The sequence below is a fragment of the Beauveria bassiana genome (assembly GCF_000280675.1).
Source record: "Beauveria bassiana ARSEF 2860 unplaced genomic scaffold BBA_S00019, whole genome shotgun sequence".
Lineage (NCBI taxonomy): Eukaryota > Fungi > Ascomycota > Sordariomycetes > Hypocreales > Cordycipitaceae > Beauveria > Beauveria bassiana.
The window spans coordinates 141608-169354 of record NW_007930854.1 but is presented as its reverse complement, the minus strand read 5'-3'; the positions used below and the strand labels follow the sequence as shown (position 1 = coordinate 169354).

General features: G+C 54.5%; 10 protein-coding genes across 10 annotated transcripts in view; 6 read left to right on the top strand and 4 right to left on the bottom strand.

Moving 5' to 3' along the window:
• Nucleotides 1–164: 164 nt before the first annotated feature.
• Nucleotides 165–4724, top strand: BBA_06468 (ABC transporter; the record flags this gene model as incomplete). The annotated part of the gene is made up of 2 exons (XM_008601565.1): nt 165–508; nt 638–4724. 2 exons carry the CDS (start codon nt 165–167, stop codon nt 4722–4724), a joined length of 4431 nt encoding a protein of 1476 aa, XP_008599787.1.
• A 725-nt stretch (nt 4725–5449) lies between these two features.
• On the bottom strand, nt 5450–6472 carry BBA_06467 (CSI2 protein; the record flags this gene model as incomplete). The annotated part of the gene is made up of 1 exon (XM_008601564.1): nt 5450–6472. The coding sequence occupies one exon, from the start codon at nt 6470–6472 to the stop codon at nt 5450–5452; it is 1023 nt and encodes a 340-aa protein (XP_008599786.1).
• Nucleotides 6473–8076: 1604 nt separating this feature from the next.
• BBA_06466 (PUL domain-containing protein) lies at nt 8077–9870 on the top strand (the record flags this gene model as incomplete). The annotated part of the gene is made up of 2 exons (XM_008601563.1): nt 8077–8367; nt 8425–9870. The coding sequence occupies 2 exons, from the start codon at nt 8077–8079 to the stop codon at nt 9868–9870; spliced, it is 1737 nt and encodes a 578-aa protein (XP_008599785.1).
• A 1100-nt stretch (nt 9871–10970) lies between these two features.
• On the bottom strand, nt 10971–11366 carry BBA_06465 (uncharacterized protein; the record flags this gene model as incomplete). Its single annotated transcript, XM_008601562.1, has 2 exons — nt 10971–11185; nt 11234–11366. 2 exons carry the CDS (start codon nt 11364–11366, stop codon nt 10971–10973), a joined length of 348 nt encoding a protein of 115 aa, XP_008599784.1.
• A 425-nt stretch (nt 11367–11791) lies between these two features.
• On the top strand, nt 11792–12907 carry BBA_06464 (Cobalamin (vitamin B12) biosynthesis CobW; the record flags this gene model as incomplete). The annotated part of the gene is made up of 1 exon (XM_008601561.1): nt 11792–12907. The coding sequence occupies one exon, from the start codon at nt 11792–11794 to the stop codon at nt 12905–12907; it is 1116 nt and encodes a 371-aa protein (XP_008599783.1).
• A 360-nt stretch (nt 12908–13267) lies between these two features.
• Nucleotides 13268–17369, bottom strand: BBA_06463 (solute carrier family 12 member 3; the record flags this gene model as incomplete). Its single annotated transcript, XM_008601560.1, has 4 exons — nt 13268–16039; nt 16087–16534; nt 16584–17121; nt 17192–17369. 4 exons carry the CDS (start codon nt 17367–17369, stop codon nt 13268–13270), a joined length of 3936 nt encoding a protein of 1311 aa, XP_008599782.1.
• Nucleotides 17370–20081: 2712 nt separating this feature from the next.
• On the top strand, nt 20082–22487 carry BBA_06462 (transmembrane amino acid transporter; the record flags this gene model as incomplete). Its single annotated transcript, XM_008601559.1, has 2 exons — nt 20082–22220; nt 22302–22487. The coding sequence occupies 2 exons, from the start codon at nt 20082–20084 to the stop codon at nt 22485–22487; spliced, it is 2325 nt and encodes a 774-aa protein (XP_008599781.1).
• A 543-nt stretch (nt 22488–23030) lies between these two features.
• Nucleotides 23031–23927, bottom strand: BBA_06461 (nuclear pore complex component; the record flags this gene model as incomplete). Its single annotated transcript, XM_008601558.1, has 2 exons — nt 23031–23631; nt 23707–23927. 2 exons carry the CDS (start codon nt 23925–23927, stop codon nt 23031–23033), a joined length of 822 nt encoding a protein of 273 aa, XP_008599780.1.
• An 860-nt stretch (nt 23928–24787) lies between these two features.
• Nucleotides 24788–26724, top strand: BBA_06460 (INO80 chromatin remodeling complex Ies1; the record flags this gene model as incomplete). Its single annotated transcript, XM_008601557.1, has 2 exons — nt 24788–25274; nt 25328–26724. The coding sequence occupies 2 exons, from the start codon at nt 24788–24790 to the stop codon at nt 26722–26724; spliced, it is 1884 nt and encodes a 627-aa protein (XP_008599779.1).
• A 568-nt stretch (nt 26725–27292) lies between these two features.
• The window catches only part of BBA_06459 (ERG2 and Sigma1 receptor like protein), a gene marked incomplete at both ends in the record, with an annotated part of 976 nt that continues 521 nt past the window's right edge, over nt 27293–27747 (top strand). The window contains one exon of the mRNA XM_008601556.1: nt 27293–27671. Coding sequence (XP_008599778.1) covers nt 27293–27671 — 379 coding nt within the window. The remainder of the gene's footprint in view (nt 27672–27747) is intronic.

Genomic DNA, 27747 nt, shown 5'->3' with positions numbered 1-27747 from the left:
ACGCCCGTTGCGCCAAACGGAATTGAAGACGCCACTATTCCGAGAAACGTCGCCTGCCGCATGGGGTAGCCTGTTGGTCGAGCCTCACTTCTTCAACAGTGGCTTTCAACCGCTTCCGCTGTACCGCATAAATCTAGCCGCGAGTCTCGGGCAACGGCTGCACAATGGCCGATCAGCCGGGCAAGGATCTTCAGACACCGGATGCGCTCGCAGCCACGGCCGCTCTGCAGGATGAGCCCGCTTCCGCTGTCGATGCGCCCAACACGCAGCCCAGCAACCAGAGAGACAGCGCCGAGTCGCAGAGCGTCGAGAAAAAGTCGCACGCAACGTCCGAAAGCCATGACGAGAACGAGCTAGCGGTCATCCAAACCAACGCCACGGATGCGAGCGTTGGTACGACCGCCACAGGAGTGCCACCACAAGAGAAAAAAACGTGGAAACAAAAGCTGAATCCGCTCCGCTGGGGAGCTATTCCAGAAATTCCCCAGGAACGCATTGTCTCCCGCGAGTATGGCGCGAGCATCTTTAGCAAGCTCTTTTTCAACTGGATGACGCCTCTCATGACGGCAAGTTTGCATCCTCTAGCAGATGCCCACCACGGCATACACTAACCATGTACACAGACCGGTTATAAGAGACAGCTGCACGAGCGTGACCTCTGGGCCGTGAACCCCGATCGCGGGGCCGAGGTACTAACCAACAAAGTCAGAGCCGCTTTCAAGCGCAGAATCGCAAAGGGCTCCAAGCGTCCGCTGCTGATGGCCCTCTATGACAGCTTCACTTTCGAGTTTTGGCTCAGCGGATTCTGCGCCTTCATTTCAACTATGCTTCAAGTTATTGCGCCCTTTACCCTTCGATACCTGATTCAATTCGCTACCAAAGCCTACTACGCCCACGTCCAGCACACCGATCCACCACACATTGGCGAGGGAGTCGGCCTCGCGGTTGGAATCACGTTGATGCAGGTCGTTGGCAGTCTCTGCATTGGCCATTTTATCTACGGAGGCATGATGCTGGGCGGCCAGAGCCGTGCTGTCCTGATCGGCATGATCTACGACAAGTCAATGGTCATTTCTGGCCGAGCCAAAGCCGGTACTTCGAAGGATCCTCTGTCACCAGAGGAAGGTGGCACTGAAAAGCCAGATGACCAGAAGATTGATGAGAAAAAGTCGGAAAAGGAGAGTAAGTCCCACGGTGCCAAACCAAATGAGATTGGTTGGGCAAACGGTCGCATTGTCAACTTGATGAGCGTCGACACCTATCGTATCGATCAAGCTTGCGCTCTGGGCCATTTCATCTGGACAGCGCCGGTCTCTTGTCTTGTGACTCTGGTTCTTCTCATTGTCAATCTGACTTATAGTGCTTTGGCCGGTTTCGGCCTCCTCGTGCTTGGCGTACCACTCCTCACAATGGCCATCAAGAGCCTATTTGCTCGCCGCAAGACGATCAACAAGATTACCGATAAGCGCGTATCCTTGACACAAGAGATTATACAGTCAGTCCGCTTTGTCAAGTACTTTGGCTGGGAGACGGCCTTTCTGGAGCGCCTGGCCGAGATTCGCTCCAAGGAAATTTATTCCATTCAGGTTCTGCTGGCCACGCGAAATGCCATCAACTCTGTCAGCATGGCTATGCCTGTTTTCGCATCGATGCTGTCATTCATCACCTACCGACTAACCAACCACGGCCTTGCCCCCGCCGAGGTCTTTTCTTCGTTGGCTCTCTTCAACAGTCTTCGAATTCCGCTCAATCTTTTACCCCTCGTTCTTGGGCAGGTCATTGACGCCATGTCATCTATTGGTCGTGTAGAGGAATTCCTTCTCGAGGAAGAACAGGAGGAAGATATTGTCGTCAAGTCAGACGGCGAATACGCTATCGAAATGAACAACGCATCCTTTACCTGGGAGCGCACGAAGAACAAGGAGACTGAACTGCCCCAAGACCCCAAGGAGGCCAAGGCTGCTGCCGCTGCCGCCAAGGAGGCCAAGGCACAGCTCAATTCTACGGAACCCTCTGAAGAAGACGTACCGAAAGAGGCCACTCGCGGTGAAGAGCGACAACCATTTAAGCTCCAAGATATTAACTTCACCGCCGGACGAAAGGAGCTCTTGGCCGTCATAGGTTCTGTTGGCTGTGGAAAGAGTTCTCTTCTTGCATCATTGGCGGGTGATATGCGCAAGACGGAGGGTGAAGTCGTGTTTGGCGCATCAAGAGCCTTCTGTCCCCAGTATGCTTGGATACAAAACACCTCTCTGCAGAACAACATTACCTTTGGAAAGCCGATGAACAAGCCCTGGTATAGAGACGTCATTGACGCCTGTGCTCTCCAGTCCGATCTCGACATGTTACCCAATGGCGACCAAACCGAAATCGGTGAGCGCGGCATCACCATTTCTGGCGGTCAAAAGCAGCGTCTCAACATCGCCCGCGCCATTTACTTTGATGCCGACATTATCCTAATGGACGACCCTCTCAGTGCCGTCGACGCTCACGTCGGCCGTCACATCTTTGACAATGCCATTCTTGGTCTTCTCAAGGACAAGTGCCGCATCTTGGCGACCCATCAGCTCTGGGTCCTGAACCGCTGCGATCGCATCATCTGGATGGACGGCGGTCAGATTCGCGCCATTGACACCTTTGAAAACCTCATGCGCGACGAGCAAGGCTTCCGCACCCTAATGGAGACGAATGCCGTCGAGAAGGAGGAGGACGAAGAGGAAGCAAGTACAGAGGAGGCTTCCGAAGAGGAAGAGCAGAAGCCCAAGATGGAGCGCGTGGCAACCTCGGCCGAGGAACGCGCCAAGAGCAAGAAAAACAAGAAGCAGGCCATGCTCATGCAGCAAGAAGAGCGAGCGGAAAAGTCTGTTCCGTGGTCTGTTTATGCGGGCTATATTCGGGCGTCTGGAAGCATGTTGAACTTGCCCTTTCTTGCCTTTGTGCTTATTCTGTCTCAGGGCGCCAACATTGTCACCAGTCTGTGGCTGTCGTGGTGGACTTCTGACAAGTTTGGGTACACGGATGGCGTCTACATTGGTGTGTACGCCGCCCTCGGCTTTAGCCAAGCTTTTTTCATGTTCGCCTTCGCCGTGCTTCTGACTGTCATGGGCACCAATGCTAGTAAAAGAATGCTGCGGGATGCCGTCACGCGTGTGCTGCGAGCCCCCATGTCTTTTTTCGACACGACGCCGCTCGGTCGCATCACGAATCGGTTCTCGCGTGATGTCGATGTCATGGATAACAACTTGACGGATGCTATTCGCATGTTCTTTTTCACTCTCGCAAACGTTACCGCCGTCTTTATCCTCACCATTGCTTACTATTACTATTTTGCCGCCGCGCTAGTTCCTCTGTACATTCTTTACATGGTTGCGGGGACCTACTATCGTTCGTCTGCCCGTGAGGTGAAGCGCTATGAATCCGTGCTTCGCTCCAGCATGTTTGCGCGCTTCAGCGAGGGCCTGAGCGGCGTCTCGTCCATTCGAGCCTATGGTCTTCGCGAGCGATTTATGAAAGATCTACGAACGTCGATTGACCAGATGAACGGAGCCTACTACCTCACTTTTGCCAACCAGCGCTGGCTCTCTGTACGGCTTGACATGATTGGTAACCTCCTCGTGTTTGTGGTGGCCATTCTCGTCGTCACGTCTCGGTTCACCGTCAGCCCGTCCACTGGCGGCCTGGTGCTCAGTTACATGCTGTCGATTGTTCAGATGCTTCAATTTTCCATTCGCCAGCTTGCCGAAGTCGAAAACGGCATGAATGCTGTCGAGCGACTGCGCTACTACGGCCACGAGCTAGAGGAGGAGGCTCCTCTGCACACGGTGGATGTGCGGCCGAGCTGGCCGGAAAAGGGCGAGATCAAGTTTGAAAACGTCGAGATGCGCTACCGTCCCAATCTGCCGCTTGTCCTCAAGGGCCTTTCGATGCACGTCCAGGGCGGCGAGCGCATCGGCGTCGTGGGACGCACCGGTGCGGGCAAGTCGTCCATCATGAGCACGCTGTTTCGTCTCGTCGAGATATCCGGCGGCCACATCACCATTGACGGTCTCGATATTTCCACCATTGGCCTCGGCGACCTGCGCAAGCGCCTTGCCATCATCCCACAGGACCCGACGCTGTTCCAGGGCACTGTCCGCTCTAACCTGGACCCGTTCCAGGAGCACGACGACCTGGCGCTGTGGTCCGCGCTCCGCCAAGCCGACCTCGTCGGCGCCGACGCGGCCTCCCTCGACAATGCTGACGGCGATCGCGCGGCCGCAGCGGAATCGTCTTCGTCATCCTCGCGCATTCACCTCGACAGCATCGTCGAGGACGAGGGGCTCAACTTTTCGCTCGGCCAGCGGCAGCTGATGGCGCTAGCACGTGCGCTGGTGCGCGGCGCACAAATCATTGTCTGCGACGAGGCCACGTCGAGCGTCGACATGGAGACGGACGACAAGATCCAGCGCACCATGGCGGCAGGCTTCCGCGGCAAGACGCTTCTGTGCATTGCGCACCGCCTGCGTACCATTATCGGCTACGACCGCATCTGCGTCATGGACGCGGGACGCATCGCGGAGCTCGACACGCCCGCCAACCTCTATCGCAATCCGGGCGGCATTTTTCGGGGCATGTGTGACCGCAGCGGCATCAGCTTTGGGGATATAGAGATGGCGGCGCGGACCATGGCGGCGATTGATGGCAGCACGAGCTCGGCGCCGCGGATTGCGGAGTCGAGCATTTAGAGAGCGATTTGGAGAAAGACAGTTGCCGTATATAAAATTTTGCATGTTTATAATCAGGGGTACATGGGAGTTTGGGGTTAACGGATTCGAGCAATGTTGCTCTTAGATATCACAAGTAAATATACAGAATACATATTCATCAAATGCCATCACTGTGTGAGACGGGCTCAAAAGAGGCACTCGTGTGGCTTGACGGTCGAAGCTGTGATGTTTTCCTGCTTTGCTTTTTTTGGCAAAACATTTCTTCGTCATTTATTTTTATCTTTTTTTGACAGAATGAGCCGCTACTGGGCTTGCTAAGGATAGACTTGGTCGGGCTATACTGGGCCTAATTGAATCACCTGAACATAGCAATGTAGCATCTATGTCTGCCCTTAGGCCGCTTCAATTATTAAACGTCGAGCAAGACTGATCCGCTCATCGAACAGCATCTACTGTATAGTTGCGGTACAAACTCATGGTCTCTCCCCAAGTCTTCCAACTAACAAGAGTTGAAAGCTAATGGTGAGCAATACTAGCCCAAGTTTCCAAGAAAAAAAAACGCAAGATATAAAAAACGGGGTGGCAGAGACAAGACAACACCTTCGGAAAGAAAGATAACACATGAGCAAACAAGAATCCAACCGTTATTCAAGAATAAAACGCCCCTTTTAAAAGATATATGGTGCTATATGTGCGGGAGATGCGCGGCGGGTCTCTATGGCGCAGCTTATGTAAGTTCAAGTCTATCGTCGCGATCCCGACATGCTTTGTGGAGGAAAGGCTGAGGGATCCTCGGCCAGTAGATCTTCGAGGTAAGCGCTCGGGGCTCTTTGGCCAGGTTGAAGAGGCGCGGCGAGGTTTATCGACGAGGTGCTGGCATCGCGGCGGGCGTGAAACATGGGGGACTCGGGCGGGGAGCCACCGAGATTGTTGCGGGAGCCATTGGCGTACTGGCCAGACGCCGGGTTGAGATTAGCCATGCCGATAGACTGGCTCTGCTGGTGAGAGGCGGCAGCGGAGCCGGCATAAAACCCCGAGGGCAGGTAGGCAGAGCCGCGGTTGCCGGCGGCACCGCTATTGGCGGCGGTGGGCGAGAAGAAGAGGTTTGACTGGCTGGGATTGTTGGAGGGATCAGGGCCTCGCGTCGAGCGTCGGTTAGCGCGGCGGGGGCTCTGGCCGAGGGAGCGCGTCGACTCTTGGTCCGTGTACTTGTAAAAGGGCGCAGGCGGCGCAGGAAAGGCGGCGGCGGCGGCCGACTTCTTTTTGGTGTTGGCGACGTGCTGGGCTTTGGAAGCGCGCTCGACGGAGCGATGCAGCAGCAGGCTGACAATGGCACGCCAGATGAGGACGGCGAGGAAGAAGGCTCCGAGGATGGCGCCGACGGCGATGAAGACGGTACCCTCGGGGGCACTCGACGACTGCATAAAGGGCGCGTCCTTGGTATCGGGGACGGCGGGCGGCGGGTAGGTGGGAATGGCAGCAATGTTGGTGAGTGTCGGGAGGCCGGTGAGGCCACCGCTTTCGGTGTTGGTGTCAGAGGTCTGCCTGGCGGAGGCGGACGACGACTCGGAACTGGTTAAGCTGGGCGAGGCAGAGGAGGCCGAAGCCGAGGAGGATGATGGCGTGGCAGAGGCCGAGCTCGACGCTGAGGCCGAGGCACTCGAGCTATCCTCGTCGGCGGCACGTACGGGCACGACGATGCCGTTGAGTAGGGCAAAAGCCGTGAGCAGCGTGGCACTGCCTGGTATATGGGTGGTGAGGCGCATCGTGGGCGTCGTCTGCTGCAGCCAAGGGGAGCGAAAGAAGTCGGTCGTGTGCCGGCGGACGAAAGAGTGCGAGTCAAACTCAGGGTGAGAAATTACAGATTGGATCGGCAGCGGTAAAACGAGAGTGAGGTTGATGCGCTGTCGATTGTGTGGCCCAGTGACCGAAGATGATTGACGTTGGAAACAGGGATGCGAAGGCTTGGGCCAGGGGGATGGAGGTCGTTGGGGAGGTGGATGCTTGCGCGTTTGCGGCAGTCGTGCGATTGGGTATGCGAGAGTAAAAGATTGTCGTTGGAAGACGTGGCAGAGAAGAAAACTCCGAAAAGAAAGCGGCGTACAGGAGACTCGGTTGGGAAGCCCTGAGAAGGGTTAGAAAAGCACGAGTCGGGGAGAAACGTGGGAGACGAAGCGGGCTTCATGCATGATGTCCCTCCCTTTCTCTTGTGAGTACCTATTAATTTTAGTGCTGTTTTTCTTTGGCCGGCCAAGCAACTTGGCAGCAACCAAGCGTGGGGGGGACAAAACAAAGACCAAAGCAACCTTCTGTCTGAGGAACCTACTGACTACATATGAGAACTACCGTGATAAGTCATTCTCTATGCGAAAAAAATCATATGCATGCTCTGGATTGATCAACCAGTTACTCGCCATATCCAAATTTATTTAGCTTGTTCTGATGCGTAGCCATGGTCAGGAAGAAGGCATCAATACCCGACGAGCGGCGTTTTGTTTTGGCCACTTTTTTTGGCAGGCACTAGGCAAGCAGGCAGCACCAAGTCAGGGCAGAATTGCGCGGCTTCAGGATGTTTTACAGCGGGCAGACCTCTGGCTATAAGGCCAGTCAGGGCGTCTTGGTCGTTTACAGTGATCATGGGACTAATTCACAGCGGTGTCCTCCTCCGCCACCCCACTTGCTATTCTAAACACAGGGCAGCAACTTAGCTCTTTAACAGAAAAGAAAACATCGCCGCCATCTCCCGAAAATCGCTCTTATCTCTTTTGAATCGTGAGAAATAAATATACTCAAATTGCTTGATATTACTACGAGTATCTTGAATAGTACCATGTCTACTACATAGAGTTCTTATACCCTCCGTGAATTTTCCCAAGGAAAAAGTCGTCTATCAAATAAGTACCCGCCGCCATAATGCCAACCTAGTTGCCATAGCGCCCGCGTCTCGTATCATTATTTACTAGTAGTAAAGAAGAGCATTCATCACCGTCTTGAGTTTCGTAGAAGTTTCTTCAATCAACTCATTACTCAATTCTGACCTCTGGTACGGACAATGACTTGGTCGTTGAAACATAGGAAAATTTACATGCGCACTCACTTCGCTGCGCCACATGCGGCGCCAGCACTTGCCACTCCGCCAACCACAACAGCTTGTCCGCTGCCACTTCCAACCGTATGCTGTGACAGCAAAGCGTCCCGCGCCAACGCAGTCTGACTGCTGCCTTGCCTAAAAACCCGCTACATTTAGCAGCCGTCCCCCCAGGCTGTTCCGAATCAGCCTGTCTTAGCCTCGCGTATTTTTTGCACTTCATCCTCGTCGTCCCGTAGTTCACGATTTCTTATTCGGTTGCCAGGTTCCCCGCATTGACTAATGGACGGGCCTGTCGGCATGCAAGTCCACCTGTTGGTTTACGACTTGTCCGGTGGGCTGGCAAAGGACTTGTCTTTGAGCATCCTGGGCTTTCAGCTCGACGCCATCTATCACACATCTATAGAGCTGCGCGGCACTGAATACGTCTACGATGGCAGCATCCTCGAAATCGTCCCCGGCTCATCACACCTGGGCCGACCTATGCAGCGGCTGCTACTCGGCACGACATCACTCCCGATGGATGTTATACACGATTATCTGACTTCAGTGAGATCCATCTACACTGCCGAGGTAAACTCCGTCGCCTAGCGATATAGTTGTGCCTTGTTAACGTCAAAGTCACTCCAGGCATACGATCTATTCAAACACAACTGTAATAACTTCACAGACTCCTTTTCCAATTTTCTTCTTGGAAAAGGTATCCCCGATCACATATCAAGCATGCCGCAAGCTGTGCTAGACTCACCCATGGGTCGCATGATGTTGCCCCGGCTCACTCAGGGTATGAATGCCCGGAGAAATGGCTTGCTCGGCTTGGGCGACACGGCGGCCAGTGCAGCAAAGCCCAAGAGGCTTAATCAAGTCCACAACGCCGTTCGGATCGAAGACTATCATCAACTTCTCGCCCAGTCTGCAAAGGCGGCCGCGGTCGTCTTCTTCACATCGCCCGCCTGCCCGCCTTGCAAGGCGCTATATCCCTTCTACGACCAGCTGGCTGAGCACTACGGACACCAGATTGCCTTTATCAAAGTCGACATTTCGCTCGCGCATGATATCGCCGCCAAATACACAATCACCGCCACGCCCACCTTCATCACTTTTTTCCGCGGCGAGCAGTTCAAGCGCTGGACCGGCGCTGACCAACAGGCCCTCCAGAGCAACGCACAGCTGCTAACGCAGATGGGCGCACAATTACACACACACGACAGGCTACAGCTACCGAACTTTTCACCAAATGCGCAGCCCATTCTGTATTCCAAGACGCCGCCTCTGAGTAAACTGCACGTCAAAATGGGCGAGTTTAGCCTCATTCCAGAAATGCAAGCCGTCATGAGCTTCCTCGAAATCCGCCACAAGCACAACACGGCAGAAATTAGGCTGCCAGGCCTGTTGAGTCTCGGACAGTGCATCCGCGACGCCCTGGACAAGCTTGCGCCTGATGTCGTCTTTACCGCCATCGACCTGTTCCGCGCCGCGCTGACGGATCCGCGCGTGAGCGCCTACTATGCCGAAGAGCGCGACTTTCAGACCATGGACGCCATCATTCGGTACGTGAATAAAAAGGGCGCCAGCTGTCCGTACTCAATGCGTCTCGTAACGCTCCACGCCGTGTGCAACATGTTTTCCACGCCGCTGTTCCCCGGCATCGTGTTTGGCGACAGCGGCATCCGCGCACAGGTGGCGACGCTCGTCTCATCGAGCTTCCTTGACGACAACCACAGCAACACTCGCGTCGCCGCCGCGTCGCTCCTGTTCAATCTCGCACTGACGAATCGCCAGCGGCGCAGGAACGGGGATTCGGCGCGCTTCTCCGCCGCCGAGGAGGTGGAGCTGGCGGCAGCGCTGGTTGAGGCCGTGGCGCGCGAGGGCGAGTCAGCCGAGGCGCTGCGCGGCATGCTTCTGTCGCTCGGGCACCTCGTCTTTGGCACCGATCTCAACGGCGATCTCGCGGATTTGCTGCGCGCACTGGACGCCAAAGAGACGGTCCTCGAAAAGAAGAAGGCGTTTCCCAACGAGAAGCTGGTCAAGGAGGTTGGGGAGGAGTTGCTAGGCAAGGGGCTGCACAAGCCTTAGTCATGGGGTTTAAAGATATCTGTCAAAATACAAGGCCTGGTTAGAAGTCACTGACTATGGTCGTTCATTCGTGACAGCTTCTTAGGTGTCCGGACCAAGTAGACGATTAAGTCTCTTCTGTGTCCTTGCGTTTCCTTTGAATGGATCCATCACTCATCACGCCCAAAATCACACGTGTTCGTAATGTGTCGTCAGCGCCTCTATCGAGGAGTGGTTGAATCAGGGCTTCATTGTCAGACTGCCTAGCGTGACGTAGCATTTTCCACAGTTATAAGCCAGTCTGGACCGTAATCAAGCAGCGAGACAATCCATTGGCGATGATGCAGCCGTATGCAGCTTCTTGATATATGGTCAGCCAAGACAGCCAACTGGCGTGTGCGTTTTCAAATCGTCACGGACGCTTCTTTGCACAATTGGGGCAGAATGCGAGGATTTTATAATCTTTCTGACGTGGCATAACATTTCGACGCGATCAAGCGCTCGTTCCAAACTCTTCGGCAAGAGCCGCTCGCGACCGATCCATCCCAAAGCAGACTAGCTTTAAATACTGCCATCACGCACCGCAAACCAGTTTTCGCTCTATAAAATCTCCATTCAGCGCCAGAGGTTTCCCTTTTTCCTTTCTTCTTTTCTCTTCTTCATCAAAAAGCCACTGAGCAGCCACGACCTTCACCAAGAACTTCCCACGGTGTCGCGTTGCCAGTTTTCTTTGGAAAACTCGCTCAGCAGAGAAGAAACCCTTGGATATAGGAAATTTCTCGCAAGGTCGGTTCGATTCTTTCGTTCCGATTCCGTAGGCGAGATAATGCCAAGAAGGGGGGACATTTCATCACTGTGAAGACTCTTCTGTCATCGTAGTCGTACTTGCTCGTAATTGAGACTATTCTGCGCACTGTATACAGATTGCTGCTCAATTACGCTCCGTCAAAATATAGCACAATGTTGATAGCAACGGCACCATACCCGTTGCGAAGCAGTTGATTCAAGGAGACCAGCCTTGCATCAGAGCCATGCCAGACACATTAACATCAAAGTGCGTTTATACATGTGCAAAACTGGATTGCGGTCATTCTTCATCTGCCTGCACCGTAATCCGCCGTCTACTGCTTGTGCCCCTCTAAGATCTTTTTCCCATCCTGACGATGCTGCTCCCTCACGAAATTTTCAATATGCTCATCATGTAGCGGTCTTTCTGGTAGCTGCGACGGATCCGGCGCAGGCGCCGTCTCTGCTTCTTCCGTCTTCGCCGCCGCCGCCGCTGGGTGTCCCGTCAGCTGCTGCAACGGCCCAGACGCTGCAGGAATATACTCTGACACTGTTCTTCGTCAGTACGTGTGCTCCGCCATTGCAGCTCGTCTCTTACCCTTTTCGACGGCCTTTTGAACCGTGCTCGGTTCTCGGTAGTCTTCCGTCTGGTGGCTCGCCGCCTCGTCGAGGTGTCGCTTGTATGGCCTGTCCGCTGGTGGTTGCATTTTGTCGTTTGCTTGCTGCGCCATGGTGATGGAAATTTGAGTAGTGGTCAGGGAAGATTGCACCGAGAAGATTGCAACAGCGAATCGTAAAAGAATGATGAGTCGTAGAAGACAATGTTGGAAAGCCGTTGAGAATCTTGATAAATTGATTTCTTGAATTCAGGATAAAAGTTGCGTGATGGCATGACGTCAAGAGACAGCCGACCCTGCCCCTCCATTTCGGCCAACAATCACCAACATTTTCCTTGGAGGGGCACTTGGCACTTCAGCGTGGGAGACCCGTTTTCTTGACCGTATCTTGAAACTTTACTTTGACCGCACACCCACTCCAACGCTGACTGTCTTTTCGAGGCGTCCATTCCTGTTTGTATACCCGTTGCCGAGTTTCTTTGACCATTGCCCTGGCAGAGCGCCTTCGCACGTCCCATCTGCCATCTGCCCTTCCGAAAATGGCGCCCATCCCCATCACCATCATTACCGGCTTTCTCGGCTCCGGCAAAACGACCCTCATCCTCAACCTCATCCCGCAGCTACGCCGCAAGAACCCTTCCTACAAGCTCGCTCTTCTCAAAAACGAATTCGGCGACCTCGCCGTCGACTCGCAGCTCGCCTCCAGCGCCGCCATCTCGGGCGTGCAGGAGCTGCTGAATGGCTGCATATGCTGCAACCTCGTCGGCCAGCTGGGCCCGGCCCTTACCGAGCTTCGCGATACTGTCGCGCCCGACCGCATCATCATCGAGACGAGCGGGTCCGCGTTCCCAGCGACGCTGGCCCTCGAGGTGAATCGGCTGGCGCGCGAGACGGGCGGTTACATTCTAGATGGCGTCGTGAGCGTGATTGATGTGGAAAACTGGGAGGGCTACGAGGATACCAGCTACACGGCAAAGATACAGGCTAGATATACGGATCTGATCGTCTTCAATAAGTGGGAGGCCGCCGGCGAGGACCGCTACGAGGAGTGCGTAGACAGGGTGGGCGATTTGGAGGTGGATGTGGCCAAGGTCAAGAGCGACAAGGGCTTCGTCGACATGGATCTCGTGTTTGGAATCGATGGCGGCCTCGCGCAGCAGCTCACCGACGGCGATATCAAAAGTGCTGACGGCGACCACACCAACGGCGACCACACCCACACCAACGGCAACCACAACCACAACCACGACCACCAGAGCGAGGTCGAGGTCCTCTCCCTCGAGATCCCCGGCCGCGCGACCATCTCCACCGACAAGCTACAGACGCTGCTCGCCGCCGCGCCCAAGGACGAGGTGTATCGCATCAAGGCCGTCGTCACACTCTCCACGCCCCCGCGCAACTCGGACGCCGACGTACCCGCGCCCGACGCCAGCCCGGCGCGGCGCTACATTCTCAATTGGGCATTTGGGCGCTGGACGTTTACTCCCGTGGCGGGCGAGCAGCAGGAGCACGCGAGCAGCGACGAGGCGGCGCTGCGCATGACCATGATTTTGGCGCGGTGCGAGAGCGCAAAGTGGGAGAAGAGAATCAAGGCGGGCGGCTTCGTGGAGGTGGAAGATGGCGCCGGCGAGCTGGTCGTCAAGAGAATATTATAAAGGCTGTACATGATTGTATAAAATATAGAATGAATGGGTGCGCAAAGAAGGGCGAGCTAGAGACATATGGGGAGCAGGCGGTTGACATTTACAGCATTTACGACGACATTGGTTTTTTACAAAGACAACACGACATGGCATAAAGACTAGAATATATCAGACGACACAGACAGACAAAATAGAAGACTATCCAAAACAGAAGCAAGATTCTATTCAACTTGACATCGCTCGCTATGCAATCTATGTAAATGTAGCGCTTCAGAACCTGAAAACCACTTCATGAGAACAGCCAACCCAATCTACGGGATAAAGATGCCACAATATGCCAACTAGAACGAAAAAAAAACACATCAATTTTACCTACAAGCTCACAGTCACAGTCATGCTGTTGCTCAAGACCATCAGCGTAGGCGGCAGCTCTGCGCACAGCACCTCGACGTCGGAAAGGTACCGCACCGTCGCCTCCTCGTCGCCGCTCGTGCCGTCTGCCGGAATCGGAAGCGTGCTCATCAGCACCGCCGTGTCTTTTGAGTTTTGCCGCATCAGCTCGTTGAGGATGAGGTGCTGCGCGCGGCTGGGCAAGTCGTTGAATGACAGCGCCACGTTCTGCGTCGAGTATGGCGAGCCGCCCACGTCGGCGGCCGCTTCATGATACGCCGCGTCCTTGACCTCGGGTATGTCGTAGACGACGTCGCCAAAATAGGAAAACTGCGAGCCATGGCGCGAGTGGTGGCGCGTCGACGGGCCCGAGGACGGCTGGTAGACGGGTGTCTCTGCAAAGGTAATAGTTTTGCTGCCGCCATCGGGCAGGTATGGGCGCTTCTCCGCTACGGGCCGGCTGGCAAACCTGCCTAGGGACGATTGGCGCGAGTGCGCGGGGCGTGGCGCGTCTGAACCCGACGCGTCATTTATCGTCGGCTGGGCAAAGGTGAGCCGCGAGTCCTCGCCGGTGACGGTCGTCTCGGGGACAGGGCGGCTGGAAAACTTGACGGCAGAGGACTGCCGCGACATTGCGGGTCTAACAGGGGTATTGGTGCCGTTTCTCGGAGTCTTTGTTCCCTGTCTGCTCGGGCTCGCGGGTCGTGAGCTTGCTTTACTAGTAGGCGCATTACTAGCCGCGAGCAGTGGTTCGAGTGTAGGGAACTGGGCGAGCTTGTCCGTTGCGTCCGTTGCTCGAGTGCCAGGTTCAGGTGTCGAAGGGTCGCTTGCGGCGGTTCGTGACACCTCGGGGACCTTGGACACCTGGGGGGGCAAGTTGAAGCTCGATTCGGGTTGGAACAATGTTGAAGATGATGCGATTGTGCCATAGGAAGGGCCATCGGACGACACAGCTTGGATCAAGGGCTGCGTGGCGGGCTCACTCTGTGCAAATGAACCTCCTGGATGATTCTTCAAGTGCGATCGCCCACGCCGGTTAAGAGTGCCCTCAAGCAGAGGCTTCTGCTCCGTCTGCCTCGTTCCCTCAGCAAACGGATAAGGTGTGGGAGGGTGTGGGTAGCTATATGGCGCCTGTATTTCCACTTCTCTCTTTCCATCTTCATCTTCGCTGTCTGTTGAGTCCTCTGGGTCTGATTCATCGAAAACCTCATCGTTGAGGTGGTGCGTATGTATGCCCATACTGACGCCCATTTTGGATAGAGTAGCTAGGTCAGGTTTCTTGGGAATCTCAGCTATCCCAGCCACGACACTGGCACGACGTTGGTCAAAGCCGGTCCCTTCATGTGGATTGTGTAAGCCGCGGCGACCCGACGTCGAGTCGAGGATATGGGTAATTTGGGTCATATCCTGGCTTTCGAACATGTCGGCTCGTCCACGATACAGGTGCAATCCATTCCACCATTCCTCGTCCTTCAATGCGTCATTGACGATGATTCTCGTGTCAACATCTCCGATACTCCCGTTGATAATGTGCTCGTAGGTTTTAAGGCTGCCAGAGGCTAGCCAAAACACTGACACAGTAGCGTCGATACGGAGCTTTTCTAGCAGGGCTTTAACGCGAGCTTGCTCTTCTTCGACTTCGCTTTCGTATTCGACGAACACCATGACTCGGACGGTATAAACGTTCCTCCAGGTCTGCACCGAATGCAGAATGTGTCCAAGCTGGAGTATGAGAGTGTACGTATCAAAGTTTGTGGTGACGATATTCTTGCCGTCGGCAGTTACCTCTGCGGACATCTGAATAGGCCAGAGATCTATGTACTTTTTCGTGTTGGATTTGTCGGAGCGCGGTGTTTCGAGCTTCTCGAACCCCTTAGCAACAGCGACATTGAGCTTGTACTTGAGAGCCAAGTCCTCGAGCATGGTCATGTATTCTGTAACGTTCATCATTGACTCGGTCCGAATGACATCCGTGGGCAGGGCACCTTCCAAGAGCCTAGCTGAAGTGTCGCCACGACGCCTCTTGAGCGAAACTCTGTCTTCGGAAGATTTAGATGGTTTGAGCATTTTCTTTGCAGGAGATTGAGGCAATTCTGGAATAGAAACATCTGGGTTCGTTTGCCTTAGATCATCCAAGTTGTAGAATCCGATTACGGCAATATTTGGGCGCATGCCGCCCAACCCAGCAGACAGAATTAGGTTGCGGACACCCCAGTTTATAGTTGGCGACATGGTGAGTTGCACGAACGCCTTGATTCTGGAGAACTCCGAGATGTAGTTCGTCCAGGCTTGTTGCTGTAACCGCGCCTCGTGGACACCGGCGTCGAAGTCGTCCGTAACAATGACGTGACCGAGAATATACAGTGACCCCTTTTTCAGAGAGTTGCAGAACTGAATGAGTCGAGCTTGGCGCCTTGGATTGTTGATGAGAAGAATAATATGTGGGCGCCAGAATTTGATGTGCTCGGGTTTCAGACGCAGCAGGTACTTTCGCACTTGGTGGTAGATGAGGTTCTGGGACACGTCGCCCCATCGCTTGGGGAGACACAGGTAGTGTATGATGAGGAATGTGGCAATCAAGACACAAATGGCCATGGCGGCATAAGTCTCATCGATAAAGAGCATGGCCGCAGCAGACAACAGACTACCGACGAGTGCCGTCTGCCAACTGAAGAATTTGAAGCCAGGTCGAAAATTGGGAGCGGAGCCAATCTTGAGCAGAAAGCAGGCCAGGTTCATGACGAAAAAAGTCATCTGTTTTGTTAGCAAGTGTACGGACAGTCTTCATGTTGCACACGTACCTGGTAGCCCATGGAAATCAATGTCGCGATTTGATTCAAGTCTGCCAGCAAGGCCACTTGGGCAATGGTGTATGTCAAGAGAACAGCAAGAATAGGCTCATCCGCCTTCTTCGTGCCCTTGCCAAAGATTGACAGTCCAGGCAGCAGTTTGTCTTTCGCAAGTGCTTGAAAAAGTTTGGCAGCACCAATGACTCCCATCGTCGCAGAAAAGAATGTCACAGCACATTCGCCGGCGAAAATAATTGGACTAGACAGGCTGGTGGCAGATAGAATATTCGCATTTGCCAGAAACGAAGCGTGGGTGGTAGAGGCCGCCATAGATACTATAACGACCAAGTATACGATAAAAGTCGCAAACATGGCCCAAAGCGTGCCCTTTGGAATGGTGGTACTTGGGTTTTTTAAGTCGCCTGACATGGAAGCACCAGCAAATATGCCAGATGTAGCTCTGGCTCAAGTTAGCAAGCTGGAGGATGGGTCGGCATACAACAACTTACGGAAAAAGGATTCCAAACAAGTCACGGAAAGTCTTTACGCCTTGATACACGGCGGTATTGGTTGGTGGAAGCATGTTACTGCTAAGCGTCTGCAAGCTGAAGCCTGTAAATTCCACTCCATTTTCCAAGTCTCGAAATGGCGATTTGAATACGGCGGAGATAGGAATGCTGGTTATGGACAGTATCATGATGACGACCAAGGCATTTGAGGCCTTGGAAAAGACGGCTGAACCCAAAAGGCAGAGACCAGTGCAGAGTGCGAGAGCTGCAGTCTGTAGTGCATAGCTCGTCCAATAGCCCTGTGGGAAGTTGTGGCCGACATAAAGGCGTATACAGTCAATGAGTCCAACGCAATTCATGGCAGAATTGAGAGCTTGTGCGAGAAAGAACAGTATGCCAATGGAACCGCCAAACTCCGGCCCGAGGGACCTCGATATTAGATAGTAGGCACCACCACCTTTGACTTCTCCGTTGGATGCAATGGCAGAGAGGGAAAGGGTCGTGAGTAAATCAACGCAGTATGCGGTGAGCATCAAGGCTACGGATATGATTAGTATTTGTACCAGTATCCTTCGGCATAGTAGAGCTGAGTGCTGGGAGGGTCACACCTAGAAAGCCGAGAAAGCCAACTTGACCCAAGATTAGACCAAAACGCAGAAACATGAGAATGCTGAGAATATTCAGAAAAACGGGAATAAAGACGCCCGAGGTCAAACCCAGTTTGACCGACTTCTTAGCCTCTTGCGGTGGCGGGCCATGGCTAAGAGGATCTGGAGATTGCGGCATGGTGCAGTGAGAGGGCGATGTGGGACAAGGAGAGCTATGGCTGTGACGTCGGCATCGCAAGTAGTGCGTCGTTTGAGAGACAAACTAGATCGAGAGTCGAAAAGAATAGCAGAGCGGGAATGACAGATGGCAAAACAGATATATCCGGGAAATGGCGATGCATATGGTGAAGTGCGGTAATCTCCGAGGGCAGGAGTCCCGTTTGATCCGCAAAGCCCAAGGGTTGAGGATGGAGGGAAAGCTGCACGATGACCTCAGCGGATGTAGTACGGCTGTTTTGTTTAGCGGGCTGCCAAGCCTGGAATGGAGATTCACAGTGCCCGGTGTTAATACCAAGGCACGAATAGCGGCGCTACGGCGACAGCCGTTTGGCGGTGATTTGTGGCGGTAACAGGCTGTGCTACCCTGAAAGAGGAGTCGCGGAAAGGACGTGAGCAGTCAAGTCGAGTCGAGTCAAGTCGAGTATTGTTGAAATCGGAAAACAAGAAGCAGACTAGAAATTTCACGGTGTCTTGTGAGACAGCCCAGGTTTTTAGTATCAGTTGCAACATGTCAGGGTCCATTGGCAGTTGGTTGTTGCAATATGCGGCCAAGTATAACAAGCGCCACTCCTGTACCTTTAGTTACTTATCAGCTTATCAGGTTTTCTACTGGGGCCAAAGTATCTAAAGCAAATCACCACCAAATACCCCAGACGTAAGTACAGCGGAGCGACAAAGGTCTCGTTCGGTTGCCCTTAATGTCTATAAATTCATGATTGTGCCTGGGTAGCTGCGCGAGAATTATATCGAGGCACTGAACCGGTAAACATCAAGTTGCCTCCTGCTCGGGAATACAGCGGAACAGCTGCGAGGGTTACAGCGGACGAGGCGAGCGAGCTTTAGCGTCAGTCAGCTGCTCGACCCCACGTTTTACGGGCGTTGCACCTGCCTTACGAATACCTTACCACCTTACCTAGCAACCTAGATATTGCCGTGCCCGCTGAAGCTTGAGACACTTGAGACACCTTGAGACCTCTGATTGATGTACTTTATACTGACCTCTGCAACCACCGTTATCCTCCCTACCCCAACATATCTCGTATCGTGGCCGCTAAGCGCTCGTATCAGCAAATACTCCCAATGGAGTCCCGCCGCACGCAGGGTCTCAATCTTCCCTCTTGGGCCCCCACGCTAGCATCCCAGTCCGACGCTCAGTGACGTTGGCCCAGTCTTCACCAGGTGCCACCACTACGGTACTCTGGGGAATCGAAACCATCTTTTCGCGCGCGTGCGATACAACAGATGACACCCATGGTACTGGTGTCGACCATCCAAGTCATGAGAGCAAACGCCCGACTTCGCAACCATCTTTCTCCCGCGGGCATCTAAAACAAGTCTCCTGCGGTCTGGGCAAAGATGTGCCAGGTGATGGCGCCACAGCAATAGCACAGCTGATTCTTTATCTCTGAACTGATAGACGTGGATTCTCGGTATAACAGCTTCTTACTGATTCGACGCTACCCGCTGGGAGGATCGGGCACGCTTCCGTGGTGCGGTGGCGTGCGGTCATGTTGTGAAAGCAAAGAATTTCCCCGAGTCTCGTCCACATGCCGAAACCTCCGTTGACACCCCAACTGCTGGTCTATCTAGCAAGGAGAGTCGAAGTTTTGCAACTAGATGCAACTCAAAACACCACATGGACGGAGCAAATCGCACTACCTTGTTCATTAACGTGGGGTCAGTTCAAGTCGGCTCTGGTACCCGCTAATAGTCATTAGAGCAGTATGGATTACAACAATACGGATATCTTAATACACGAATCGAAAAGCGCGCAATAGTCATAAATGCAAAGACAGATTCTTCTCGCCCGCAGCAATTCGGCAGTTCCCGTGCAACGTGAAGCTGGGGTCCAATGGCGGTGATAGCACACACTACTTGGCGCCGCTGCATGTAGCTGAGACGAGCTGATGCCATCACAGTAAGCTCGTTCAAGTATCCAGCCTCCTCTTGCCAATGTCTCGCATTCGTAGAGACCATGATAATGCGCCGGACTATAATCGGCACACAGAAATATTTCTACTGCTAAAGCCCCGCCGCGGCGCATTCTCCCATGACATGACAATATCTGTTACTCAACGCGTCCCTATCTACAGGCCTCCAACTACCAATCTGCACAGCGTCTCGCCGACACGTTGACGCTTTGCTTCAAAAAGGTCAGGTGCTACGAGCATTTCCTTTTAGTGCTTATTTTTCTCTTTATCTATCAGGACATTGTCTTTTTTTTCTCTTGGTTTTGCTGTTTTTCGAATTCGTCGCTGGTGGTGGCTGAGGCTTTCGCAGTACCTACGTACATCTTGTTGAGGCCTAGCGTGATCCCGTCAGCCGACATCCAACGGCACGACCTTGTTAAAAGCTTCTTTCTGTTTGGTCTTGATAACTATCACTCGGACCCGCTGCCTCGACTGCCTCGCCTGCTTGTTTACACTCCACACAGACTCGAAAGGGCTTCATTTTTCCTCGTCCGGCTCTGCTTCACACTGCCATCAGACATTGGTTTGCGCCGCCATTTGCTTACCGCACGCACTCGTTCTGGTGCCCACCCTACCTAGGCAGCTCGGACCGCCTCTTTCCAGCTCCCCTTTGGCTCTCGACAGCTCGCTGCCTTGAGTTTCCCTCGTTGCTCCAAAACATGCGATAAGCCTGACTCCGATATCCAAATACTATCGCAATCATGGCGTCGCCCTCGAGAACCGGAACCGACTCGAACCCGCCCCCGCTGTCCTCCTCGCCCATGTCGCAGCCACAAATCTACTCATCCTCGTTGCCGCGCGATGAGGTCACCGCCCGCCTCGCCGCCCCCGTCCCAGCCGAGACGCCATCCGTCAACCGCAGCGGCTCGCCCAAGCCCGGTGCTTTTGAAAATGACGGCGATATTCCTCCTGGATCCTACAGCCAAGGACCTGGTACCTCGGCCCTCGCCGCCGCCCTTGCTGGCTCGCTCGGTCAAACACCGCCACGACATGGCACGCCGCCCGTCCGCCTCGCCTCGCCGCCGCCAGGCCGATCTCTCTCGCCTGCCAATCTTCCCATAGTCTCCGGCACCACGCCCATAAACTATGGCTCCTTTGACTCGAGACGCATGTACATGGGTGCAGGCACTGGTGGTGGTGGTGGTGCAGGTGGTCCCGGCGGCACAGGCCCATATGAGGACCCCGAGATCGTGAAGCGCCATCTCGTGCAGCCCAGCGAGGCCGAGGCTGGTGGCGCCTCTGAGGAGTCTTCGGTTCATGGCACCGTCAAGGGCAAGCAGCTCGAGCATGCCAGCGGTGCCGGTCTCAACGAAGACGAGTTCTCCAGCCTGCGTCTGCAGGGCGGCGACGTCACCCGCGGTATCTACAAGTGGACGGAGCAGGCCGAGGCTAAGAGCCGCTTGCATCGCAGCCAGAGCTTCGATCACTCGCGCCCCGAACCCGAGAACGAGGTCGAGGACATCAACACCATCAAAGTCCCCGGCGGCTTCCGCAGAGATCATCTACGACGCACGGCAAAGAGCCCGTCTGGCAACGCGTCTGAGGCCGAGCACGGCGTCCCCTCGCCTGGCGGGGCCGGCAACGACCGCCTATTTACGTCGAGCTTTTTGGAATTTCTGTCGATTTACGGCCACTTTGCAGGCGAGGAGCTGGAAGAAGATGACGAGGCGCTTGGGCCCAACGAGTACTTTGGCGACGACTACGAAGATGACGCCGACAACGAGCACGAGCCCATGGAGGACAGCGCGCTACTTCCCCCACACAAGCGAAAGCGCAAGAGGAAGACGCGCGGCGGCAGCGGTCAAAACAGCCCCACCAACGCCGCGATGCTGCTCCTCAAGTCCTTTGTCGGCACCGGCGTTCTGTTCTTGCCCAAGGCCTACCTCAGCGGAGGCATGCTGTTTAGTAACCTCATTCTTCTGGGGGTGGCGCTCCTGAGCTACTACTGCTTCGTGCTGCTCGTCTCGACGCGTCTCAAGATTGACGGCTCCTTTGGCGACATGGGCGGCATCCTCTACGGCCGCTGGATGCGTGCCGTCATTCTCTTTTCCATTGTCATAAGCCAGATCGGCTTCGTCGCCGCCTACACTGTTTTTACCTCGGAGAATTTGCAGGCCTTTATCAAGGCCGTCTCCGACTGTAAGACGTCCATCAGCATTCCCCATCTCATCCTCATGCAAACGGTAATTTTCCTGCCATTTTCTCTGCTCCGCGACATTGAGAAGCTCGCCTTCACGGCCCTCATCGCCGACGCCTTTATCCTCATCGGCCTCGGCTACCTCTTTTACTACGACGTGCTGACCCTAGCCACCGACGGCATCGCCGACATCATCATGTTCAACAAGCGCGACTGGACGCTCTTCATCGGCACCGCCATTTTCACTTTCGAGGGCATCGGGCTCATCATCCCCATCCAGGAATCCATGAAGCAGCCGGAAAAGTTTCCCCGCGTGCTCTTCCTCGTCATGATCATCATCACGGTGCTCTTCACGACTATGGGCGCCTTCTCCTACGCCGCCTACGGCTCCAAGACGGAGACGGTCGTGCTGCTCAACCTGCCTCAGGACAACAAGCTCGTCAACACGGTCCAGCTACTCTACTCGGTCGCCATCTTGCTCTCCACGCCGCTGCAAATATTTCCCGCCATTCGCATCGTCGAGACGGAGCTGTTTACGCGCAGCGGCAAGTACAACCCGTACATTAAATGGCAGAAGAATGTGTTTCGCTTCTTCGTCGTCATGCTCTGCGCAGGGATCGCCTGGGGCGGCGCCGACAACCTCGACAAGTTTGTTGCCCTGGTGGGCAACTTTGCCTGCATTCCGCTCGTCTTTATCTATCCGGTAAGTGTTGACGCTGCGAAACACGCACACAGACACATGCAAAATGAAAACGGCATTTGCTAACGAGGAAACAATGCATAGCCGCTTCTACACTATAAGGCCGTCGCGAGAAGCCGTCTCTGGAAGTACTCCGATATTCTCCTCTGCGTCTTTGGCCTCTTCACCATGGTATACACGACCTCGCTGACCGTCATGAGCTGGGCCAACTCAAAGCCTAAGGCGCCTGGCTACTGCGAGAGACGCGGTCTCGGCCTTGACAGCTGGTGAAAAGCAAAAAAAAAAAGGAGAAAAGAAGAAAGCAAACCCCCGAATCCGCCTCCGACCGCACTTCTGAGCTTTCCACTCCGTCTCTTTCTATTTATGCTGTCATTTATCTAGCATTGTCTGGGGTTTAGGTTGATTTTCTATAGTTCTTGTCGTTTGTTCCAAGCTTTCCTGTCCGGTCTGTTTTTGTTTGGGCCGTGCACCTCGGGGTGCCTGGTCGCTCCAGAAAATTCTTCTTTTTCAAAAAGATTGATTTGGAATTTGCTCCAGCGTACCGCTGCACGGAGCATGTCTGAGATTGTACACTGCGAGGCTTGGCTTCGCGAGAAGAGTGCATGATTGGATTGTGTATTGTCTCGTTTCAACATCATCTAGATAGTGTGCGCTGGTTTTACTATATCAAAGTGACAAACAAGTTTATCGTGCCCTTTATCCGCTCGTGCTATGATGCATTGGTGCGTGCGCCTTGCCAAATCAAACATGAACCAGAAACAGAAACATCCACAGCTATTACCGTATTCTTCACTTTAACGCATCCCACTTGATTTAGTGCACCCAAGCGCTGCCCGACGACCGCCGACCCTTTTCGTACAACCACTTGCTGTTCAAGCCCACGCTCGTCCTCTTGCCACCGGCTGGGCTCGGCGACGCCGGGTCCCCCAGCGGATTCATGGTCGTGCTCGCCGAAAAAGGGCTCCCCGACGTGGACGCCCTTCGATTGCCACTAGCGACGCCTCCAAACAGGTTGCTGCCGCCGTTCTTGCTTAGAAGCGGGCTGCTGTCGACAGGCGGCGAGAACGGCGAGCCGGGCGCGGAGCTCTGAAACGGGCTGCCGCGTCCCGACAGCGGCGAGTGCGTGTAGCTGCCGCGACTGCCAACCGAGCCCGCAATGGACGGGGTGCGCGAGTACCGCGGGGGCGTGCTAAATGTCGAGTCTGCGCTCGCGGCGGCGGCGCTGGGGGAAGAAGATGCGGGCGGCGCGAGCTCGAGACCGAGCAGCTTGCGCTGGGCGGCGGTCAGCGGAATGTCATTCATCTCGTCGCGGGCGCGAAGCAGCGGCGTGCAGGCGAGCGCAATCTGCACAAGTGGGATAGTCTGGATGACGGTCCATGCCCATCCCATGTATAATCGAGCCGCGGGTGAGAAGCTGTGTTGACAAGAACAAAACAATTAGACATGCTGTCCTTTGAAGAGGGTGAGAGGGAAGCGGGGATAGCCGTACCTTGGAGGACTGATGTACATTTTTACGAGGATTCTAATGGTCCAGAAGCAGAGCAGGGCGATGATGTTGTAGGCTATGCGGCGGACATTCTTCTCGGAAAAGGTCGTGGCTTCCCGACGGCGGGTGATTTCGTCGAGGCGAGGATGGCGCCAGGTGCCGGGGCTGTCCGTCACCGACACCGGGGCGGCCTTGACCGGCGTCGCTCTTGTCGGTGTCGCCATGGATGTATTGTGTGTATGAAGGCGTGTATAGGAGGGTTGAAAGTTTGTTGTGTGTTTACTGGTGGTTGTAGCAAACAGGGCGAGGTTGGGGCGGCTGGGCGTAGTTCGTGTGGTGAGAAGATATCGAGATGCTGCACGCACTCGGGTGAAGTGGCAATCAGAGGTTAGAAGCTGTAGGTTAGTATCGTCGTCGTCAAGGCCGAAGCCTGCGTGGTGAATTGGTTGTCCCGGGGGTAGTTGTCGATGTTGTTGATGGTGTTTGAGTTTGTTGCTACAGCGGCTGGAGCAGCAAAACACGACTCCAGCCTCCAGGCCAGCTCGGGGTGGGGAGCACACTGGCCAGACACAAGCCACTTGAAGCCGCGCGATCTGCTTTGAGAGCGTCGGGTGATTTGAAATTTTGATCAGACTAGCTAAATCCTCGAAAGCCCGCTGCTAGCAATATTACATGACTTTTTTAAAGTAAAGTACGCTCTAAATCTTATTATTTCTCATGCGTCAAGTGGCCAGAGTCAACAGCTCTTAGTCACACTACGGCGCGCCAGACGCAGCCACATCCCTTGACACTGTGACTGGCTTGGGTGGTGCCGTGGCGGCGGCGCCCGTTGCGCACCTCACCATAGTAGAGCCTGGAAGTTGGTGAGCATTTTCCACGACCTTTGCGCCTTTGTTGCACTCGTGTTTTCTCCCATCATCACCCATTGAGCGTTGCCACATCACGGCCTTATTGGGAGCATATTGCCATCCATTTCGAAGCACCATCTGCCTCACTATTCTCGATGATGCGCATCTGATTTCCACCATCTCTGCACACGTTTAATTTGATCTTCATCTGCGACCCATCGCGACATCATCGTGCCATGGCCGCCTCGCCTACCTCGGTCGCCGGAACGTCAGAAGTCGACCACCCTAGCTCGCCCGTCGCAGCTGAACGCAAGTCTACCAACTCCCGTGTCGGCAGCGATGATGAAGATATCGGCGACGACACGCAAGTGACAGAGAGACCCCGTAAGGGAGGCCGAGCCTCGCAGCGCGATGCTGCTGTGCAGCAGATCGGCAAGATTCGCCACCTCAAAAAGGAGGATGGCGAACCTCTGTGGCGTGTTGATATCCAATACGATTTCCTCAAGGCCGTGTTTGATAATGATAAAAAGGTCTTCACCAACTCGTACGATCCGGCCATCGGCAAGCAAACCTTTGCCGATCTCTACATCGATACCATGGCGCGCAGCAGTAAGACCAGCAAGGTCTTGCGCGACAAGCTGTTGAATGACAGAGAGGCGGCCAAGGGTATGGCCATGGTTTGTCTACTGGTCAATGTCGGCAGGATGAACACGACGCTCAATTGTAAGCTCCAAGCGCAGGCCCGTACCGACTTGCCGTATTGCTAACGTGTATAGTCTTTCCCGAGATGAGAGCTCAATTGCGAACATACCACGCCATTCCGTCCCTCCAAGCAAACCAGGATGCCCACGCATACAAGCAGCTGCAGGATGCTCCTCGTCTCAAGTCCATCCTTAAAGGTGGCGCCGAAGATCGGGAGGAGCCGAGCACGTTACAAAAGCTCAAGGAAATAGATGCGGCACCGCGAACGAACCCCGTCAATCTCATCTTCATCATGTGCGCTGCTGCAAGAAAGATTGCCGATCTACACTTTCCCGACGGTAACGAGTTCCACGATGTCATCATGAAGACAGAATACAGCAGCCAGTCACGAGCCATAGCCTTTCTGTGGCTCATGTGGTTTCACCTCGAATCTGATTTCACGGAAGAGGGCTGCGAGGAAAATCCGTTTGGTAGTGGCGTTGACTACAATGTTGGTGTCGCCAACCAGGGTGTACCCCGTCTGCATCTCATGACGGAAGAGGAGCAGGCTCTTGAAAATATCGACACGCAAACGGAAAAGGATTTTGGCGCAGAGAAGCAGCGCACCAGAGCAAGAATTTTGGAAATGGACCAGGCATTCATCAATGATAGAGACGCAAAACGCGGCAAGGCACGGGTATCGCTCAACGAAGAGGGTCCCGCCATCCTACCTCGCATACGCCCGTCCAAGCACGAATCGGACATGGACAGTACCCGATCTACACCGCCTCCACGCGGTGGCCGGGGCAGTGGTGCTAGGAGAGGTGCTGCTCTCAAGTACCAGGTATTTGAGGGGTCCTCCCCGGCACGCCAGGGCTCTGAAGGAGTCATCTCGCGCAAACCTCGCCCACCCACAGCACACCAACTAGCCGTGGAGCGCAACCGAAGCCAGCGTGTGGAATATATTCTAGAAAAGGGCCTTCGCAAAGCGCAGCGTGCGAGCCGCAAGCAGCGTCGTCGCGAAGGTGCCATCTTTCGAGCGTACAGGCGTGTCCACGCTCCGGAGAGACCAGGCGATGATAGTGACAGCGATGTCGACCCACCTCGTAACTTGGGCGGTCGCTCCAAGGTTTTCCGTGAATCGGGCATTGGTGGCCTGTGCTTGCTTGTCGATGAGCGCGACGACTATGGCGAGGGCGTTAAGGCATACGCAGCCGCTTTCCGACGCTCTCAACGCCGACTGGTCCGTTGGCTGGGCAGTGACCAGGGCGTCGTCGCGCCCGTCAAGATGCTCAAGGCCGACGACGCGGACAAGAATGGCGACGACGACGATGTTAATGGTCTAGACGACGCCAACGGAGACGGAGGCATGGACGACATGGATTTGGACGATGGCGACGAGACTGCTCTGGGCGACGGACTGGAGCAGACCATTCTGGCCGACGATGAAGCTGACCGCACAGAAATGATGGCCGACTCGGACATGGAATAAGAGCAAGAGGGGTTGCTTGGGGTGTATGTGATTTCCTTATTCTGCATGTGTATATTGTAATAATGGAGAGAAGGAGGATGGAGCTGGTTTTTTCTGCCTAAGGTTGGAGTTGCACGGGTTTACGGAACATGGAATCTGGAAAATGGTTGCGCTTACTATTGCGCATTGTAGATGATGTATGCAAAGAGTCAAATTTCTGCTTCTATTGTTCATTCGGAAAGAACAAGCCCTATCACTTATGACTTAATATCGTTGTATGTCATTTGCTTTTTACAAAGAATGTTGATACGCGGTCACGAACACGAATAAGGCGACTAGCGTTCGGGGTCCTAGGGTCCGCTGTGCCGCCCCAGCCTTTTACTCCAAAAAAATCTCCAGGCGGTGGATCATGGCACATTGGCTCAAGGAGTTCGACTCTCCCTAGCAACTAATAAGCGAGTGCGTCCGCGATTGCAGTCTGGGCGCTTTCTTGAAGGCTTTATCCTTTTCCAATTCGACTCTTCTCACCTTGCTTCGCGTATCTTTCCAGTTACTCGCTCGTTACGTGACTGAGTCAGAAAGAGAAGAGATGCCTTCGAAATCGCAAAGGAAGAACAATGGCGGCGGCGGCAGCGCTGCTGCTCCCGCGCCTGGCGGCATCGGCCGGCTCCTCGCCATTCTCGGTCTCCTGACCGCGCTGCTGGCCTCGGTCGTGTACGTGGCGGAGCAGAACCTCGACAAGTTTTACGTGTTTGAGCTGGACCACCTGCAGGACCTGGCCAAGCGCAGCGTCGACCGCCACGGTAACGACACGCGCGGCGCGGTGCGATACATTGTCGACGAGCTGAGCGCAACGTACCCGGCGCACATTAATCTCGAGGAGGAATGGGTGTTTAATAATGCGGGCGGCGCAATGGGCGCCATGTACATTATCCACGCGAGCATCACCGAGTATCTCATTATTTTCGGTAAGCTTTTATTTGTGTGTGTCGCGCTGTCGGCAGGGAGAGAGAGAGAGAGAGAGAGAGAGAGAGAGAGACAAGG